The sequence below is a fragment of the Aphelocoma coerulescens genome, chromosome 25 (genome assembly GCF_041296385.1).
Source record: "Aphelocoma coerulescens isolate FSJ_1873_10779 chromosome 25, UR_Acoe_1.0, whole genome shotgun sequence".
Taxonomy (NCBI): domain Eukaryota; kingdom Metazoa; phylum Chordata; class Aves; order Passeriformes; family Corvidae; genus Aphelocoma; species Aphelocoma coerulescens.
In genome coordinates this window covers 2,608,840-2,624,919 of record NC_091038.1, presented here as the reverse complement: position 1 = coordinate 2,624,919, position 16,080 = coordinate 2,608,840, and the positions used below count along the sequence as shown (strand labels likewise).

Below are 16,080 nucleotides of genomic sequence, written 5' to 3'. Positions count from 1 at the left end.
TTGGCTGCTCCGGCCCGCGCGGGCTCCCATTGGCGGAGCCGCGGCCTGGGCGGGGCCAGCGGAGCCCAGGAAGCGGCGGCGGCCCCGCGGAGGCTTTTCCTGCCCGCGGCCCCGGAGCGGAGCGGGGCGGGCGGACCCGCCGGGCCGCGGTGAGGCCGGGCAGCGGGCGGGGGGCGTTGGCAGCCCCCGGACCCCCTGGAGGGGGTGAATCTTCACCCGCGGGGCGCTGCGGCGGCGGGCGGGATGGAGCGGGGCTGCTCCGGCGGGGCGAGACGGAGCGGGCCGGGGGGGTGGGATGGAGCCGGGCCGGGGCCGGGAGGGGTGGGACAGAGCCGGGGAGGGGGGGTGGGGCAGAGCCGGGCGGGGTTGGGAGGCGAGTGGGACAGAGCGGGGGTCGCGGGCGGTGGGATGGGGCCGTCCCGCATCGGCCCGGGACGCTGCCGGGGCCCCGCGTCCCCTCCGGGTGCGGGGCCCGCCCGTGCGGCCCCCGGGACTCGGGGCTCCCTCCAGAACCTGCGGGTGCGACCGTCCCCTCCGGCACGTCGAGGGCTGACGGCCGCTCCCTGTCACCGCCTGCGACACCGCCCTGGGAAGGGGGAGCTGGAGATCCTGGGGTAGAAGGGGCGAGCGTCCCTCGGTCTTAGGGTCTGGGGTGGGTCTGGGGGCTCAGCACCGTCGCTGTCCATCGTGGTCAGCAAACCTGTGCCCTCCTGTGCCCAGCTGCAGCGGGAGATGACGACGCTCACGCACCGGGGCCGGCGGGTGGAGGGCAGGAACTCGGACAAGAAGCCGGACGGTGAGGAGGATGCGGCTGCAGACAGAGACCTGAACGAGGACGATCCTGATGACTCCAAAGACATCCGCCTCACGCTCATGGAGGAGGTGCTGCTCCTGGGGCTGAAGGACAAGGAGGTGAGGCAGGTGTCCAGTGGCACATGGGCAGTGGTGTGGCAGTGCCGTGGCCAGCCTGGACTTGAGGCTCTCGGGGAGCAGCAGAAGGGATTGGATGGATTCCTCTCGATGCTCTCCAGCAAAGCTCTCTTAGACTCTTAGAACCTGCTTAGAACCACAGAGTCATGGAATGGTTTGGGTTGGAAGGGACCTTCAAGCTCATCCAGTTCCAAACCCTTGCCATGGGCAGGGACACCTCCCACTGTCCCAGGCTGCTCCAAGCCCCAATGTCCAGCCTGGCCTTGGACACTTCCAGGGATCCAGGGGCAGCCACAGCTTCTCTGTACCAGGAGATGGCAACCTGAGCTGTGGGCATGGCTGGTAACTGCTGTCCCACCAGTCTGTCTCTGGGACAGTGGCAGGAGGTGAGAGGTGCCCTGGGGGTGTCGTGTCACTGCCTTGTGCAGAGCAAAGGGGAGGTTGTTCTTTGCCAAAGCCATGGGGTAAAAGTAGCCTCAGCTGGTGCATCCAAGGGTGAACATCCTCCTCTGCAGCCCAGGGCACCCTCCTGTCCCAAAGCAGCAGCTGACAGACACACAGGGACACCCTGAGCCCTGCTCTGCTCTTTAAAAATTAATGTGGAGAAGAGCAGAGGTGGCTTTTGAGGGAAGAGGCAGCAGAGGGAGCTGGAAGCAGGCACGGGCTGAGTCTGGACCCACGATGGAGAGGGAACAGAAGCTGCATCTCTGGTGACTTCCTGGGCCAGGCAGGAGTGGGGATGTGCAGCTCCAGGGGGATGGGGCTGGGTGGGAATGTCAGTGCTGGGAGCTCCTCTTGTGTGCCTGTCACTGGCTTTGCTTGGCAGCAGTGGGGGGATGCAGAGCTGGTTATTCCCAGAGGGCTGTTCCCTGTGGGAAAGGGATCCTGGTCTAACAGAATTGATTTGTGCTTATCAGCTGGTAGGAACTCGTTTATCAGCTCTGCCTGGAAGGAGCCCTGGGGAAGGGGAAGGTGCCTCGTGTTGAGTTCTCTGAGCTGCCTGGCCCTGCCTGTGCTGTCACTGTGCCTTGTCTTCATCCCTGCATCCATCCTCTGGATCAGTGTGGGGAAAGCTTTGCCTGTGAGGGTGGGGAGGCCCTGGCAGGGGTTATTCCATGGCTGCCCCATCCCTGGAAGTGTCCAAGGCCAGGCTGGATGGGGCTTGGAGCAGCCTGGCTTATGGGAGGGTGTCCCTGCCCGTGGCAGGGAATGGGATTGGTTGATCTTTAAGGTCCCTTCCAACCCAAACCATTCCATGATTCTAAAACCTGCTATTCCTGATGAGTAGTTGGGGAATTGTAGACCTGGGGAAGCCAACCAGGTGCCCAAGGTGCTTCTTGGGGTGACAGTGGCAGAGCAGAGCCTTCTACAGAGGCTCCCCAGCTCCAAAAACCACTTTGGTCAAGATTGGACTCAACGATCCTGGAGATCTTTTCCAGCCTTAACGATTCCATGATTCCTGTGTGAACCTGTCTCCTGCCCTGAGGAGCTGTGGTGGATGGGCCTCCTTCTCTTCATTCATCTGGGGTGTAATTAAACTCCTGTGAGGTGCCTGGACTTCCTTTTCCATAGGGTTTGGCTGTTCCTGGGTTGGTCCCAGCTGGTGCTGAGCTGTCACACGGATCCTGCCTGGGGGTGATGACAGTGATAGGGGCTGGGGCTGTCGTGTTTGAGGATCCCAGATAAGATCTGGGAGCCAACTAGGAAGTGGCAGGAGCTCAGGGCTGTGAAGGGAACATGATGCAAATAATCCTGGAGCAAATATTTGAGAGCAGCCTGGGAGTGGGGTGCAGTGGGCTGCTGTTTTCCTGGGCTGTGTTTGGTGTTCTTAGCTTGGTTAATGTATCCTGGGAACAGCCCTTCAGCCACCAGGAAGTTGGGAGAGCACAACAAATACAGGAAAAAACCTTGTCACGCTTTTCTTTTTTTTTTTTTCCCCTTCCATCCTGTCCTTCCACATTCCTGTACCTCTGACCAGAGGCAGCAGCAGCCTGGCCCTGAGCTGGGCTCACAGCTTGGGTGTTCACTCATGGTTTGATGTCTGAGGAAAAACAAGACAATTTTTGCCAAATTCAGTGAGCTCACGGTGTAATTTCATGATTTAAAGCACCGGTCTGTCCATGTAGGAGGACCTGGCTGCAAACCAGCCTGGCTTTTGTAACCAGGCTGATTCCAGAAGCTGGAAGTAACCCAGGAGCTTTCCACTGGTTTGGTTTAGAATTTAAAATTTCCTAGGGGTGTTGTGCCCTCCAGACCAGGAAATTGAAACTTTTGCTCATCTTCACACCCTTTCCTGGAGAACTTGTTTGGAAAGCCAGGAGCAAAACCCAGGAGCGGAAATCGGGAGGGCAGGGATGAAAGGTTGCTTTGTCCTCCCTCACAAGGAAATGAAAAAAGCAAATAAAGGTTTTCATGTCTTTTATGGTTCTCAGTGCTGGGCCAGCCCAGTGTCCTCATGCCCTGCTCAAACAGAGCCTCTGGGCACGGGAATTCAGCCATGGGGCTGGAAAACCTTCCCTGGGAGAGGGCTGAGGGTTCCCAGCCTGTTTGCCTTGGGGAGGGGCTCATTGGGTCACCTTGTCTCCAGTCTCCTGGTAGCTTTTAGACCTGTCCTTTCCTCCCTGTTTTCCACCCAGAGAAAGAGCAGCAAAAGGGGAGTTTCCCCCCAGGAACCCATTCCAGGTGTGTTGGGATGTCCCTGCAGACGAGCAGCTCGTGACTTTGATCCCCCTGGGATCCCCTTTCCCTTGGGCACGCCTCAGATGCCAGTCCAGCCCCCCAAGCCTCTCCCTGAGCCTCTCCCTGAGCCCTGGCTGCTCCTGGCTCTCTCTGAAATCCAAGGAATGCCGCTCCGTGTTGGCCCTCACCGAACAGAAGGGAACAATCGGGCTTTGTTCTCATCAGGGAGTGAAAGAGGAGTGGAAGGAGGGAAGGGAAAGGTCACCTGGGCTGTCCCAGTGCTCCAAACCGGGGCCAGCTCTCTTGGAAAGCATCAGCTGGGTGTTGTTAAACCTCAGGGAGCAGCGAATTCCCTCCCTGCCTTTCCCTGGGCTTTCTTGTCCAGGTGTTTATTTCTTCCAGCTCCATCTCCCTGGCTGCAATTGCAGCCCAGGACTATCCTGGAAGTGGGAACTGGCCATTCCCTTCCTTTTTGCTGCTGCCTTTTATGTGTCTGATCTCCCTTCTCCTCCTCTCCCTCTGCCCTCTCTTTCCTGCACCAAATTCCCGTTTCAATTCCTGGTTCTTTGTGGGTCGTATTTCCCAAACTTTGCACCTTCTTCTTTCCCAAATTCTTTGCTTTTGGAGCTTGCACCTCTCAGGATGAGGCCTCATCAACAGCCTGGAGTGCCAGGACAGGGGGGGATGGCTTCAAATTGACAGAGAGGAACTTGAGGTGGGATTTTGGGAAGAAATTCCTCCCTGGGAGGGTGGTGAGGCCCTGGCACAGGTTGCCCAGAGAAGCTGTGGCTGCCCCTGGATCCCTGGCAGTGCCCAAGGCCAGGCTGGACATTGGGGCTTGGAGCAGCCTGGGACAGTGGGAGGTGTCCCTGCCCACGGCAGGGGGTGGCACTGGGTGATTTTTAAGGTCCCTTCCAACCCAAACCATTCCGTGGCTCTGTGAAGCTCCTGTGGGAACTGGGTCTTGCTGGAGCCCCATGGGCTGTGGGGAAGCTCCTCCCATGCCTGATGTTGATTTCTTGGTATATCCAGGGACTCTCAGTGGGGTCCTGGAGCCAGGGAGGGAATTCCTGCAAGGAAAAGAGCAGATTGCAGTTCCTCTGTCCCCGGGCACATCCACAGCCAGCGCTGGGACAGAGCCTGGCAGAGCTCCTGGGGGGTGCAGCCCCTCAGCAGCAGCAACATCCTCCTGTGCCCATGGAAATGATCCCACTTTTCTCACTTTTCCTTGGATTTTTTCCACGCTGGGGCTGGGCAGAGCCGGGTGTGCCCCGTGGCTGTGGGTGCAGAAGGAAGGGCACAGCCTGGTCTGCTCAATGTTTGCAGGAGCTTTTGGGCAGGAAGGGGGAAAATTGGAGCTTCTCACCTCCCTTTGGAAGGCTGGGAGGATTCGGAGAGACAGGAGCAGGGAGAGGCTGAACGGAGGAAGAATTCCTTCCCACCCTCTCCCCCAGGGCTACACCTCCTTCTGGAACGACTGCATCTCCTCGGGGCTGCGGGGCGGGATCCTCATCGAGCTGGCTCTGCGCGGCCGCATCCACCTGGAGCCGCTGTCCCTGCGCAAGAAGAGGCTGCTGGAGAGGAAGGTCAGGGTCCTGCCGGAGCCCCGGCAGGGTTTGGGGCTCTGCTGGAGCGGGATCTGCTCCGGGAGGGGACCGGCAGAGCTCTGAGCCCGCGTTCCCACTGCTCCCTCCAGGTGCTGTTGAAGTCGGATGCTCCGACCGGGGATGTGCTGCTGGATGAGACCCTGCGGCACATCAAGGCCACGGAGTCGGCAGAGACGGTTCAGACCTGGATAGAGCTGCTCACTGGTAGGGCCAGCTGGAAATTCCACTGTCCCAGCTCCCTCTGGGCCTGTCCGAGCATCCCCCAGAGCCCAGCAAAACCCATCCAGGATCCCACGTCCAGCATCACCCTCTGCATCCAGAGCGCCAGGATCCAGTGGGGAGGGAACCCCAAAACGGGGGGAACCCCAAAATCACCCTGGATGCTCAGATCCCTCCAAAACCCCTCTCCCTGGGCTGGCCCTGGATCGCTGGGTCATTCCCTGGAGATGGGCAGAGCAGGGGAAGGCTGAATGTGGGGGCAGAGAAGGATTTTCTGGGTGTTTTTTTGGGCTGAATGTGGGGGCAGAGAAGGATTTTCTGGGTGGTTTTTTGGGCTGAATGTGGGGGCAGAGAAGGATTTTCTGGGTGGATTTTTGGGCTGAATGTGGGGGCAGGGAAGTATTTTCTGGGTCATTTTTTGGGCTGAATGTGGGGGCAGAGAAGGATTTTCTGGGTGGATTTTTGGGCTGAATGTGGGGGCAGAGAAGGATTTCTGGGTCATTTTTTGGGCTGAATGTGGGGGTAGAGAAGGATTTTCTGGGTGGATTTTTGGGCTGAATGTGGGGGCAGAGAAGGATTTTCTGGGTGGTTTTTTGGGCTGAATGTGGGGGCAGAGAAGGATTTTCTGGGTGGATTTTTGGGCTGAATGTGGGGGCAGGGAAGTATTTTCTGGGTCATTTTTTGGGCTGGATGTGGGGGCAGAGAAGGATTTTCTGGGTGGATTTTTGGGCTGAATGTGGGGGCAGAAGGATTTTCTGGGTGGATTTTTGGGCTGAATGTGGGGGCAGAAGGATTTTCTGGGTGGATTTTTGGGCTGAATGTGGGGGCAGAAGGATTTTCTGGGTGGATTTTTGGGCTGAATGTGGGGGCAGAGAAGGATTTTCTGGGTGGATTTTCGGGCTGAATGTGGGGGCAGAGAAGGATTTTCTGGGTGGATTTTTGGGCTGAATGTGGGGGCAGGGAAGTATTTTCTGGGTCATTTTTTGGGCTGGATGTGGGGGCAGAGAAGGATTTTCTGGGTGGATTTTCGGGCTGAATGTGGGGGCAGAGAAGGATTTTCTGGGTGGATTTTCGGGCTGAATGTGGGGGCAGAGAAGGATTTTCTGGGTGGATTATTGGGCTGAATGTGGGGGCAGAGAAGGATTTTCTGGGTGGATTTTTGGGCTGAATGTGGGGGCAGAGAAGGATTATCTGGGTGGATTTTTGGGCTGAATGTGGGGGCAGAGAAGGATTTTCTGGGTGGATTTTTGGGCTGAATGTGGGGGCAGAGAAGGATTTTCTGGGTCATTTTTTGGGCTGAATGTGGGGATAGAGAAGGATTTTCTGGGTGGTTTTTTATTGGGATCTCGATGGAAATCTTGGACCTCGCTCTCCTTTAGTTCCTGCTGAGGCCTCACCCAGCCTGGGCTGAGCCAGGGGTGGAAGAGGCTTTGCAAAGGGATTTGCCCTGGGATCTGCTGCCTGGGAGCTTTGCCAGGTGGGACAGGAGGGTCCAAGTCAGGCCAGGGGATCAGGGCAGAGCCCGGTGCCCGTGCAGGACAGACGGACGGCACGGGAGGGTGGAAGGATGCTGGGATTGGGAAGCAGAGCTCGAGCAGAGTCTCCCACCCCTCAGGAGAGACCTGGAACCCCTTCAAGCTGCAGTACCAGCTGCGCAACGTGCGGGAGCGCCTGGCCAAGGCGCTGGTTGAGAAGGGCATCCTGACCACGGAGAAGCAGAACTTCCTGCTCTTCGACATGACCACGCACCCCGTCAGCAACGCCTCCGAGAAGCAGCGCCTGGTGAAGAAGCTCCAGGAGAGCGTCCTGGAGCGCTGGGTCAACGACCCCCAGCGCATGGAGCGCAGGACTCTGGCCCTGCTGGTGCTGGCCCACGCCTCGGACGTGCTGGAGAACGTTTTCGCCAGCCTGGCCGATGACAAGTACGACGTGGCCATGAACAGGACCAAGGACCTGCTGGATATGGACCCTGAGGTGGAAGCTGCCAAAGCCAGGGGCACGGAGATGATCTGGGCTGTCCTGGCAGCCTTCAATAAGTCCTAAAACCCCTCCCTCGCTCCGGGTGGGGGAGACCCTTGATGTGACCCAGGGGTTTCCCCAGAGGGATGGGCAGTTCCTGGGCTGGTGGGTGGGCTCAGCCTGGGGAGGGATCAGGGGATTTTGCTTTCCCCTCCCCAGGCAGAGGTGGGAGGGGAGAGCCCGGCACTCCCGCAGCCCCAGTGCTCTCCAGGGAGAGGTGGCAGTAGCTCTTCACTCCTTGCCCTCGGGGATTTCCTTCTTGAGGCCAGTACAGAGCTGGGGGTGGCAGAGCCCCGGCCCCGGAGCTGCTCCGAGAGGCCAAACCCCGGCACAAGACAGGGCAGGGACACACTCCTGGCTGCCTCTCCCACAGCCGGGTCCCGCCTTGGGGCTGTGTGGGCAGTGTGGGTTCCCCTGAGGGACTCACACCCTCCTGGGGTGGGGTTTGGGGGTGTTGGGCAGCCGGGACCACCCCCCCTCCCTGGCTGGCACGGGGCACCCAGACCTCTCCCACGTGTCTCCATGGAGGAGCAGCTCTGCAAAGACCCCCCATGTGTGCCCCCATGACTCAGCTGCTCTTTCTAGTAAGAAGAAAAGTTAAACTGTGATTATTTTTGTTCATGGCCCCCTTCCTTCCCCCTCCACTTTATTCTCCTGTAGTTCACTTAAACGTATTTCTCTGCAGCCCCAGGGTCTGTCCGTGTTTCGGTGGGTGCAGCTGCCAGGGCTGGCATCTCAAGGGGCACTGGCAGTGCTCGGGAGGGCCGGGGCGTCCCCGGGGTGCTGGTGACACTGGTGTCGTGAGCTGCGGGTGGTCTCAGCTGATGCTCCCTGCTGGGTGGGGGTGGGGTCCTTCCTCCTCCAGGCGCCTTTTCACGGCAGGGACAAGGCCGGGAGCGGTTCCGGGGCTTTGAGCCGTCGCTGCCGTGTGGGATGTCCCCGCATTCCCTGGTCCTGCGCGGTGTCCCCGCATCCTCCCGGCCCCGGTCTCGAACCGGAGGCGTCGCGTCACTGCGGGACCGGGGCACCCGAAGCTCCGCCTCTCTCCCCGCCCACACGCTGTTTCTCCCTTCCCATTGGCCACCGTTCGTGTCAATCATGGGTGCCCCGCCCCGTTGCTTGTCCCGCCTCATCCCTATGCCCCGCCTCCCGCGCGCACTGATTGGTTGGGTGTGACGTCACTGCTGGCTCTTCTCTGCGCTCATTGGGCAGAGCTGCTGTCCGTCACACAGCTGAGGCGTTGGAGGCGGTGGCGGCCATTTTGGAGCAGGGCGCGGGGTTGGACGCAGCGGAGGGAGAGCGGAGCTCCCCCCTCGCCGCCATGGCAGCCCCGCTCGGTACCGGCGCCTTCACGGAGGAGACCGGGCAGGAAAAACAGGTGGGGAACCCCCCGGGGGTGGGAGGGGGGTCCGGCCGGCTCCCACTGGCTCGGCCGCACGTCGCTCTTTCCAGTTCTGTGCGGGGATTGGTTGTTTCCGTTGTCCGTCTGGCGAATGTCGGGCTCTCATTGGCTGTGGGGCTGGGGGTGGGCAGGACTTCCGGCTTGGGCTCGATGGCGGCGTGGGGGGTGCGTGGGGGTGCGTGGGGTTGGTGGGGTGGGAGGGAGGGGGCTGGGATGGGGGTGACTGGGGTGGGAAGGGGCTGGGAAGGGCTTGGGATGGGGATAACTGGGATGGGAGGGGGCTGGGATGAGGATAACTGGGATGGGAGGGGTCTGCGATGGGGGTAACTGGGATGGGAGGGGGCTGGCAGAGGGTAACTGGGATGGGAGGGGGCTGGAATGGGGATAACTGGGATGGGAGGGGGCTGGGATGAGGATGACTGGGATGGGAGGGGGCTGGGATGGGGATAACTGGGATGGGAGGGGGCTGGGATGAGGATGACTGGGATGGGATGGGGATAACTAGGATGGGAGGGGGCTGGGATGAGGATGACTGGGATGGGAGGGGGCTGGGATGGGGGTAACTGGGATGGGAGTGGGCTGGCAGAGGGTAACTGGGGATGGGGGTAAGTGGGATGAGGGTGCTGGGATAGGAGTGGGAAGGGGCTGAGGGGGTTGTGGGTGCTGGGGGGTTTGGGGTGGGGGTTTCTGGGGTGCAGCGGTGCCCCCCCAGCCCGCACAGGGCACACGGGGGGATGGGCACCAGTGATGGGTGTGGAGAAAGGCGACTGGGAGATGTGGAGCTGCGGGGAGCAGCCAGGGATCATGGAATGGCTTCAGGGGACAGAGCTTTGGGTGCTGCTGTCAGACCCCCTGAGCCCTAAAATCCTACCTAGGAACCCCCAAAGCTCCCCAGGATACCCAAAACACTGCTTGGAATTTCTGATATCCTCCCCAGGACCCCCAAATCCTACCTGGGATCCTCTAAAATGCTTTCCAGGAGCCCAAAATCCTATTGAGGATCTGGAAATCTTCCCCTGGTCCCCCAAATCTTAACTGGGATCCCTAAAATCCTTCCCAGGAGAGCCAAATCCTATCTGAGACCCCCCCCAGAATCCTCCAGTAGAACCTTGCAATTCTACCTGGACCCCTAAAGTTGCCTCCAGGGTGATCTGGGAAGGGAAATCATGGAATCATGGACTGGTTTGGGTGGGAAGGGATCTTGGAATTCACCCAGTGCCACCCCCTGCCATGGGCAGGGACACCTCCCACTATCCCAGGCTGCTCCAAGCCCCATCCAGCCTGGCCTTGGACACTTCTAGGGGATGAAGCAGCCACAGCTCCTCTGGGAATTCCATTCCAGGGCCTCCCCACCCTCCCAGGGAGAAATTCCTTCCCAATATCCCAGCTAAAAGCCCGGTTTACCAAGCCAGATGTCATTGTGGGTGCTTGGAGGGGCTCCCAGGTGGGAAGGAGGCAGGGGAAGGAGCTCTCCCTGTCCCACAGCTCCTGCAGGGAGAAGCTGTTTGTGCCTGGGAAGGTGTTGGAAATATTTTCCTGGTGCTTTTCCAGGGCAGGGCTGGAATGTGGTGCTGGAGGTTGTGTAACAGCAGCACAGGTGGGTGTTGGGCTGTGGGGATTCACAGCCCTTTTGTGTTCCAGGACACTCAGGAGAAGGACAGAGCCGTCCCCCCCGAGAGGGCAGAGGAGGCAAAGCTCAAGGCCAAATATCCCAACCTGGGCCAGAAGCCCGGGGGCTCCGATTTCCTCATGAAGAGGCTGCAGAAAGGGGTATGTGAGTGTCCCTTGTGGGACAGCCCACGGGGATCAGCCCACGGGGATCAGCCCACGGGATCAGCCATGGGGATCAGCCCACGGGGATCAGCCCACGGGATCAGCCATGGGGATCAGCCCACGGGATCAGCCCACGGGGATCAGCCACGGGGATCAGCCATGGGGATCAGCCATGGGGATCAGCCCACGGGATCAGCCATGGGGATCAGCCCATGGGGATCAGCCCACGGGGATCAGCCCACGGGATCAGCCCACAATTCCCCCTCCTTCCAGGGCCTGCCTTGGCTCTGCATCCCCCCAGCAGATCCCACTGTGTCGCCACACCCTGGCCTGAAACCTGGGAAAAATCCCTGAACTGCAGAGGTGGAACAAGCGCTGGATCCCTCCCTGGGGCGCTCCAGGGTTGAGGTTTTAGCCCTGGTTTCACTTTGCTGGCCCAGGGGCTCAGCTGCACCTGCACTGCAAAGCCAACCCTCTCCCTGTGCTCCCTGGGAGTGCTGTTAAATCCCTCAGGAATGGGATGAAATCCCTCTCCAGGTGCCCTCTGTGCCCTGCTCGCTTTGGCCCTGCTGGCTCCAGAGACAGAGAACACAAACCCCTCCCAGGCTGATGGCAGCCACTGGCTGTGTCTCCTCCCAGTGCCTGTCACAGTGCCTGTCACAGTGCTGCCATTCCCAATGCTGCCATTCCCAATGCTGCCATTCCCAGTGCCATTCCCAGTGCTGCCATTCCCAGTGCCCATCACAGTGCTGCCATTCCCAATGCTGCCATTCCCAATGCTGCCATTCCCAGTGCCCGTCACAGTGCTGCCATTCCCAGTGCTGCCATTCCCAGTGCCATTCCCAGTGCCGCCATTCCCAATGCTGCCATTCCCAATGCTGCCATTCCCAGTGCTGCCATTCCCAGTGCCATTCCCAGTGCCGCCATTCCCAATGCTGCCATTCCCAGTGCCATTCCCAGTGCTGCCATTCCCAGTGCCCATCACAGTGCTGCCATTCCCAGTGCTGCCATTCCCAATGCTGCCATTCCCAGTGCCTGTCGCATTGCTGCCATTCCCAATGCTGCCATTCCCAGTGCTATTCCTGGTGCTGCCATTCCCAATGCTGCCATTCCCAGTGCCCGTCACAGTGCTGCCATTCCCAATGCTGCCATTCCCAGTGCCTGTCACAGTGCTGCCATTCCCAGTGCCTGTCACAGTGCCATTCCAGTGCTGCCATTCCCGTGCTGCCATTCCCAGGGCCATTCCCAGTGCCCGTCACAGTGCCTGTCACAGTGCCACTCTAGTGCTGCCATTCCCAGTGCTGCCATTCCAGTTGCTGCCATTCCCAGTGCCCTCCAGGTGCCATTCCCAGTGCCATTCCCAATGCTGCCTTTCCCAGTGTGCTGGTGCCATTCCCAGTGCTGCCACTCCCAGTGCCCTCCAGGTGCCACTCCCAGTGCTCTCCAGGTGCCACTCCCAGTGCCATTCCCAGTGCCGCCATTCCCAGTACTGCCTTTCCCAGTGCCCTCCAGGTGCCATTCCCAGTGCCATTCCCAGTGTCCTGGTGCCATTCCCAGTACTGCCTTTCCCAGTGCCCTCCAGGTGCCATTCCCAGTGCCATTCCCAGTGCCATTCCCAGTGTCCTGGTGCCATTCCCAGTACTGCCTTTCCCAGTGTCCTGGTGCCATTCCCAGTGCCACCATTCCCAGTGCCCTCCAGGTGCCACTCCCAGTGCCATTCCCAGCTCAGCACAGCATCCCTCTCACCCCCTGTGCAGGGTTTGGTCTGTCCTGGCCCTTCCCTGTCTTGGCTGTTCCCAGCTGTCCCCGTGCCGTGATCCCAGGACTGCTGTGGGAACCAGCACGGGAAGGAGGGGTGTGGTGGCCGTGGGGGGTGGCCCTGGCTGGATTCCAGATGTCCCCAAAGCTGCTCCATCCCTGCCCTCCTCAGGGCACAGGGAGGACAACCAAAGGCTCCGGGGTTGGGAGAAGGGCAGGGAGGGCTCAGTCCCTGAGCACCAGCACAGGCAAAAGGGGCTCGACTTGGGGAAATGACTGAATTTATTATCCATCAAAGCAGAGCTGAAAATGAAGTAAAAGAAATCCTAAAAAAGCACCTAGAAGGTGGGGGGTTCTCTGCTCCCCATGGACCTCCATGGGCTGCCAGGGAATTCCAGCTCAAGCACTTGGAGCTTCTCCAGCCCCTCCTTCCTCCCTGAGCTTGGTGCCCACAGGGTCTCTCACACATTCTCGCTCCTCTGGCCACAATTCCATCTGCACAATCCCTTTTTCCCCTCCTGGTTCTGGTATTCCCAAGGCTCAGCCCTGGCCAGCAGCAGGTCCATCCCAAACCTGGCTGTGCACACCCAGTACAGGTTTTTTATCAGCACTGGGTTCCCTGAGGACACCTTGGGACAGAACCAGGCTCTGCCAGCCCTCCCTGTGCCCAGCAAAGCCCTGTCCAGCTCTGGCCCAGGCTCTGCCCTGGCTCCAGCCTCTGCAGGGCATTGGGATGAGGCTGTGCTGGGAAGGAGCAGAGTGCTGGGGTGATGTGATGTGATGTGATATGTGTGTGATAAGGCACTGAAATGCCCTTTGAGCTGGGAGGAGCCCCCAGGCTGTCCTTGCAGGCAGTACCCTGCAGCTGTTGGGAGCTGGATGGTCCTGGCAGCAGCCAGGATGTGTTCCCTGGGGCAAAGTCCTCCTCTGTCACCCTGGCTCATCATCCCAACCCAGAGGATCCTCTCGGGCACTGGCACCTGGCTCTGCTGTGCCTGCCCTCAGCATTCCAGAGGCTCTGGACTGGGACCAAATCCCTGTTGTGCAAAGGCAGAGTAGGTCAAGGCTGGTCCCAGACAGCCAAAGGTCCCAGAACCTGTCAATGTGTGAAAGGGATGCCTTGAGTCAGGAGCTGCCACCCAGGGCTGGGCTGAGTCACTGGCCCTTGGCCAAAGGCCTTTTAAACCAGGCCAGACTCACTGCTTGGAATTCCCCCTCGTGTGGCGTTGCCATGGCCTGGTTCAGAGCAATCCCAACACGCCCTAAAGGATCCTCATGGCTCTGCTGTCCCCATGCTCCTGCACACCCAGTAACCCAAACACCTCCCCCTCTCGCAGCAAAAATACTTCGATTCTGGTGACTACAACATGGCCAAGGCGAAGATGAAGAACAAGCAGCTGCCAAGTGCAGGGCCTGACAAGAACCTGGTGACAGGAGACCACATCCCCACGCCCCAGGACCTGCCTCAGAGAAAGTCCTCGCTCGTCACCAGCAAGCTGGCGGGGTAGCCTGCACTCCCAGCTGGGGGCTTCCCTCTTTTTGTTTCTTTTCTTTTGGCTAAATGGATTGAACTTCACTGTACCATAGGGACGGGAGCACCAGAACCCACGTAGTTGTTTGAGTCTTTCCAGCGAACACACCCCAAACCCGAGCGGGGAGGGCAGGGTTGGGTTGGCCCTTCCCCTCAGCGAGGCTTTGCCTTAATTTTCCTGCTGTTTGAAACCATCCCAGAGCCACTGGAATGCTGCCTCCTCGCTGGGAGAGCCCCGGGAGGAGCAGGAGAGGGCTCAGGGAGGCGCCTGGAGGAGGGAAGAGCGCAGGGCTAAGGCGTGGGAAGGGATTTCAGGTGTTGGGGGTCTGCAGAGACCGATCCAGCTGGGCACGAGGTGTGATCCCAGGTCTGGAAAGTGTGATCCCACGTCTGGCAGGTGTGATCCCAGGTCTGGAAAGTGTGATCCCAGATCTGGGAGGTGTGATCCCTGATCTTGAAAATGTGATTCTAGATCGGGCAGGTGTGATCCCTGATCTGGCAGGTGTGATCCCAGTCTGGAAGCATAGTCAGGTGTGTGCATTAGAGCTTCAAAGTGAAGAAATTGGCTGAGGTGAAAATCCTGGGGGTTGTTGTTGGGCTGAGCTGCCTGGGGTCTGTCCCTGGCTCAGCTCACAGGGACAACGTGTCCAAGGGGTGTGAGAGGGGCGTTGGGCAGTGTTTGAAACATCTTGTGGCTGGTTCGGGGGTAGAGCCCCCCAGCACAGCTGCCCCTGAGCGTGGCGTGGCTGGAGGGGCTTGACTGAATTTGGCCAGAGGGGCTCTGCCAGAGGCTCAGCTGCCCCGAGGCCGTGGGGGCAGTTTCTCTGTCCCTGGGCAGTTCTGCTCAGTGAGGATGTGCCTGGCCAAGGGGGAGGTGAGGACTGAGCTCTTCTGCTCCTACCAGGGAGGTGGGAGCTGAATCCATCAGGGAGCTGGATGCAGCAGGAGCTCAGGACACAGCAGAGCCCTGCCTGGGCACCTGCAGCCCCTGCCTGGTGCCAGAGCTTGGTGCTCACAGAGCAGGAGCAGCAGCAGCCAGGGAGAGGGATCTGTGCTGCTGGAACTGACAGTGGAGGGAGAGAGGCAGGACTGGGGGTAACCACCCAGAAGGGGGAAAAAAGCACCAGAGACAGAGGAATTTGAAAGGCGTTGAGGCAAACCTGTGTTTTGAAAGTGTTGAGCATCCCAAGCTTGGATTTGTGGTTTTTTCTCCCATTTTTTCCCTTTTTGTGTTTTCTTTGTCTCAAGCCTGGGAAAAAAAATAACAAAACCCCCAAACTAACACCAACATCACAACAAAAAAGCCCCAAACCCAATGACCTGTTGCTGCAGCCCTGCAGAGCCACGCATGCTGGGGGTGGCACTGTCCCCGCCTCGTGCCCTGGATCCCAGTGGCCTTTTCCAAGCAGTGGGAAATGCGGGCACGCCTGTGCCAGGGCATCACGAAACCTGCCCCAGTTTCAGCCCCGTCTTGGAAGCACAAGGGCCAAAGGAAGGGAGGCAGCAGGTGAAGGATGCCCGGGCGTTCCCGGGAAGCTGTGTCACCCTCGGGAAGCTGTGTCACCCTCGGGAAGCTGTGTCACCCTCGGCACTTTCCTGTCACTGGCCGAGGTGTCGCTTCCCCAGGAGAGTGTTTGCCCAGGGTGTGCTGGAATGTGTGTCCTGGATCCTGCCAACAGAAACAGGTTCTGGTGGCCCTGGGGCTGCTCCTGGCAACTCTGTTGGGAGGGGACGAGGAGTGTGGTGGGATTAGGACCTGCCCCTTGCACCCACAGGTTCCTGCTCTGGCTTCCAGCACTTTTCCAGCCCCTGTGTGACTTGGCCGGGTTGGTGGCTGCACACCCTCCGTGGATGTCCGGCTGTCTGTCCCAGCCACATTGTAAATAGATACAAATATATAAAAATATATATAATTTTTTACATGTTCACCTCTTCTGGAGTGCTGTGCTTGCTTTTTATTAAAACAACCCCCAAAAGGGGAAATAAAACCCGAAAGAGGAAATAAAGTGAAGGATGCAAAGGGGTGTCGCTGCTCCGGGGCTGTCCCTGTGCTGGGTGGGGGGGGGGACAGAGGGAGGGGACAGCCCCCCAGCCGTGTCCTTCCCTGGTTTTCCAGGTGTGCTTGTGCAGGAGGGAGAGGGGATTGGACACCACAGGATGAG

At 59.5% G+C, this 16,080-nt stretch overlaps 2 protein-coding genes across 3 annotated transcripts; both read left to right on the top strand.

The window, feature by feature from the left end:
• The first annotated feature begins 63 nt into the window (after nucleotides 1–63).
• On the top strand, nucleotides 64–8,138 carry GOLPH3L (golgi phosphoprotein 3 like). The gene is made up of 5 exons (XM_068995530.1): nucleotides 64–149; nucleotides 721–912; nucleotides 5,064–5,195; nucleotides 5,306–5,420; nucleotides 7,051–8,138. Exons 2-5 carry the CDS (start codon nucleotides 733–735, stop codon nucleotides 7,476–7,478), a joined length of 855 nt encoding a protein of 284 aa, XP_068851631.1. The 5' UTR covers nucleotides 64–149; nucleotides 721–732; the 3' UTR covers nucleotides 7,479–8,138.
• Nucleotides 8,139–8,649: 511 nt separating this feature from the next.
• On the top strand, nucleotides 8,650–15,846 carry ENSA (endosulfine alpha). Of its 2 annotated transcripts, none has more exons than XM_068995531.1 (3): nucleotides 8,650–8,832; nucleotides 10,498–10,626; nucleotides 13,725–15,846. In XM_068995531.1, exons 1-3 carry the CDS (start codon nucleotides 8,776–8,778, stop codon nucleotides 13,893–13,895), a joined length of 357 nt encoding a protein of 118 aa, XP_068851632.1. In that variant the 5' UTR covers nucleotides 8,650–8,775; the 3' UTR covers nucleotides 13,896–15,846. The 2 variants fall into 2 exon arrangements, with proteins under 2 accessions (XP_068851632.1, XP_068851633.1); XM_068995532.1 differs by lacking the exon at nucleotides 8,650–8,832 and adding an exon at nucleotides 8,970–9,021.
• Nucleotides 15,847–16,080: the final 234 nt, after the last annotated feature.

Excerpts from the sequence above, each read along its gene's own strand:
- ENSA (XM_068995531.1), top strand. The coding sequence starts at position 8,776 with ATGGCAGCCCCGCTCGGTACCGGCGCCTTCACGGAGGAGACCGGGCAG. Across the intron at positions 8,833-10,497 it reads AGACCGGGCAGGAAAAACAG|GACACTCAGGAGAAGGACAG; the intron begins GTGGGGAACCCC and ends TTTGTGTTCCAG. Across the intron at positions 10,627-13,724 it reads TGAAGAGGCTGCAGAAAGGG|CAAAAATACTTCGATTCTGG; the intron begins GTATGTGAGTGT and ends CCCCTCTCGCAG.
- GOLPH3L (XM_068995530.1), top strand. The coding sequence starts at position 733 with ATGACGACGCTCACGCACCGGGGCCGGCGGGTGGAGGGCAGGAACTCG. Across the intron at positions 913-5,063 it reads TGGGGCTGAAGGACAAGGAG|GGCTACACCTCCTTCTGGAA; the intron begins GTGAGGCAGGTG and ends CCTCTCCCCCAG. Across the intron at positions 5,196-5,305 it reads AGAGGCTGCTGGAGAGGAAG|GTGCTGTTGAAGTCGGATGC; the intron begins GTCAGGGTCCTG and ends TGCTCCCTCCAG.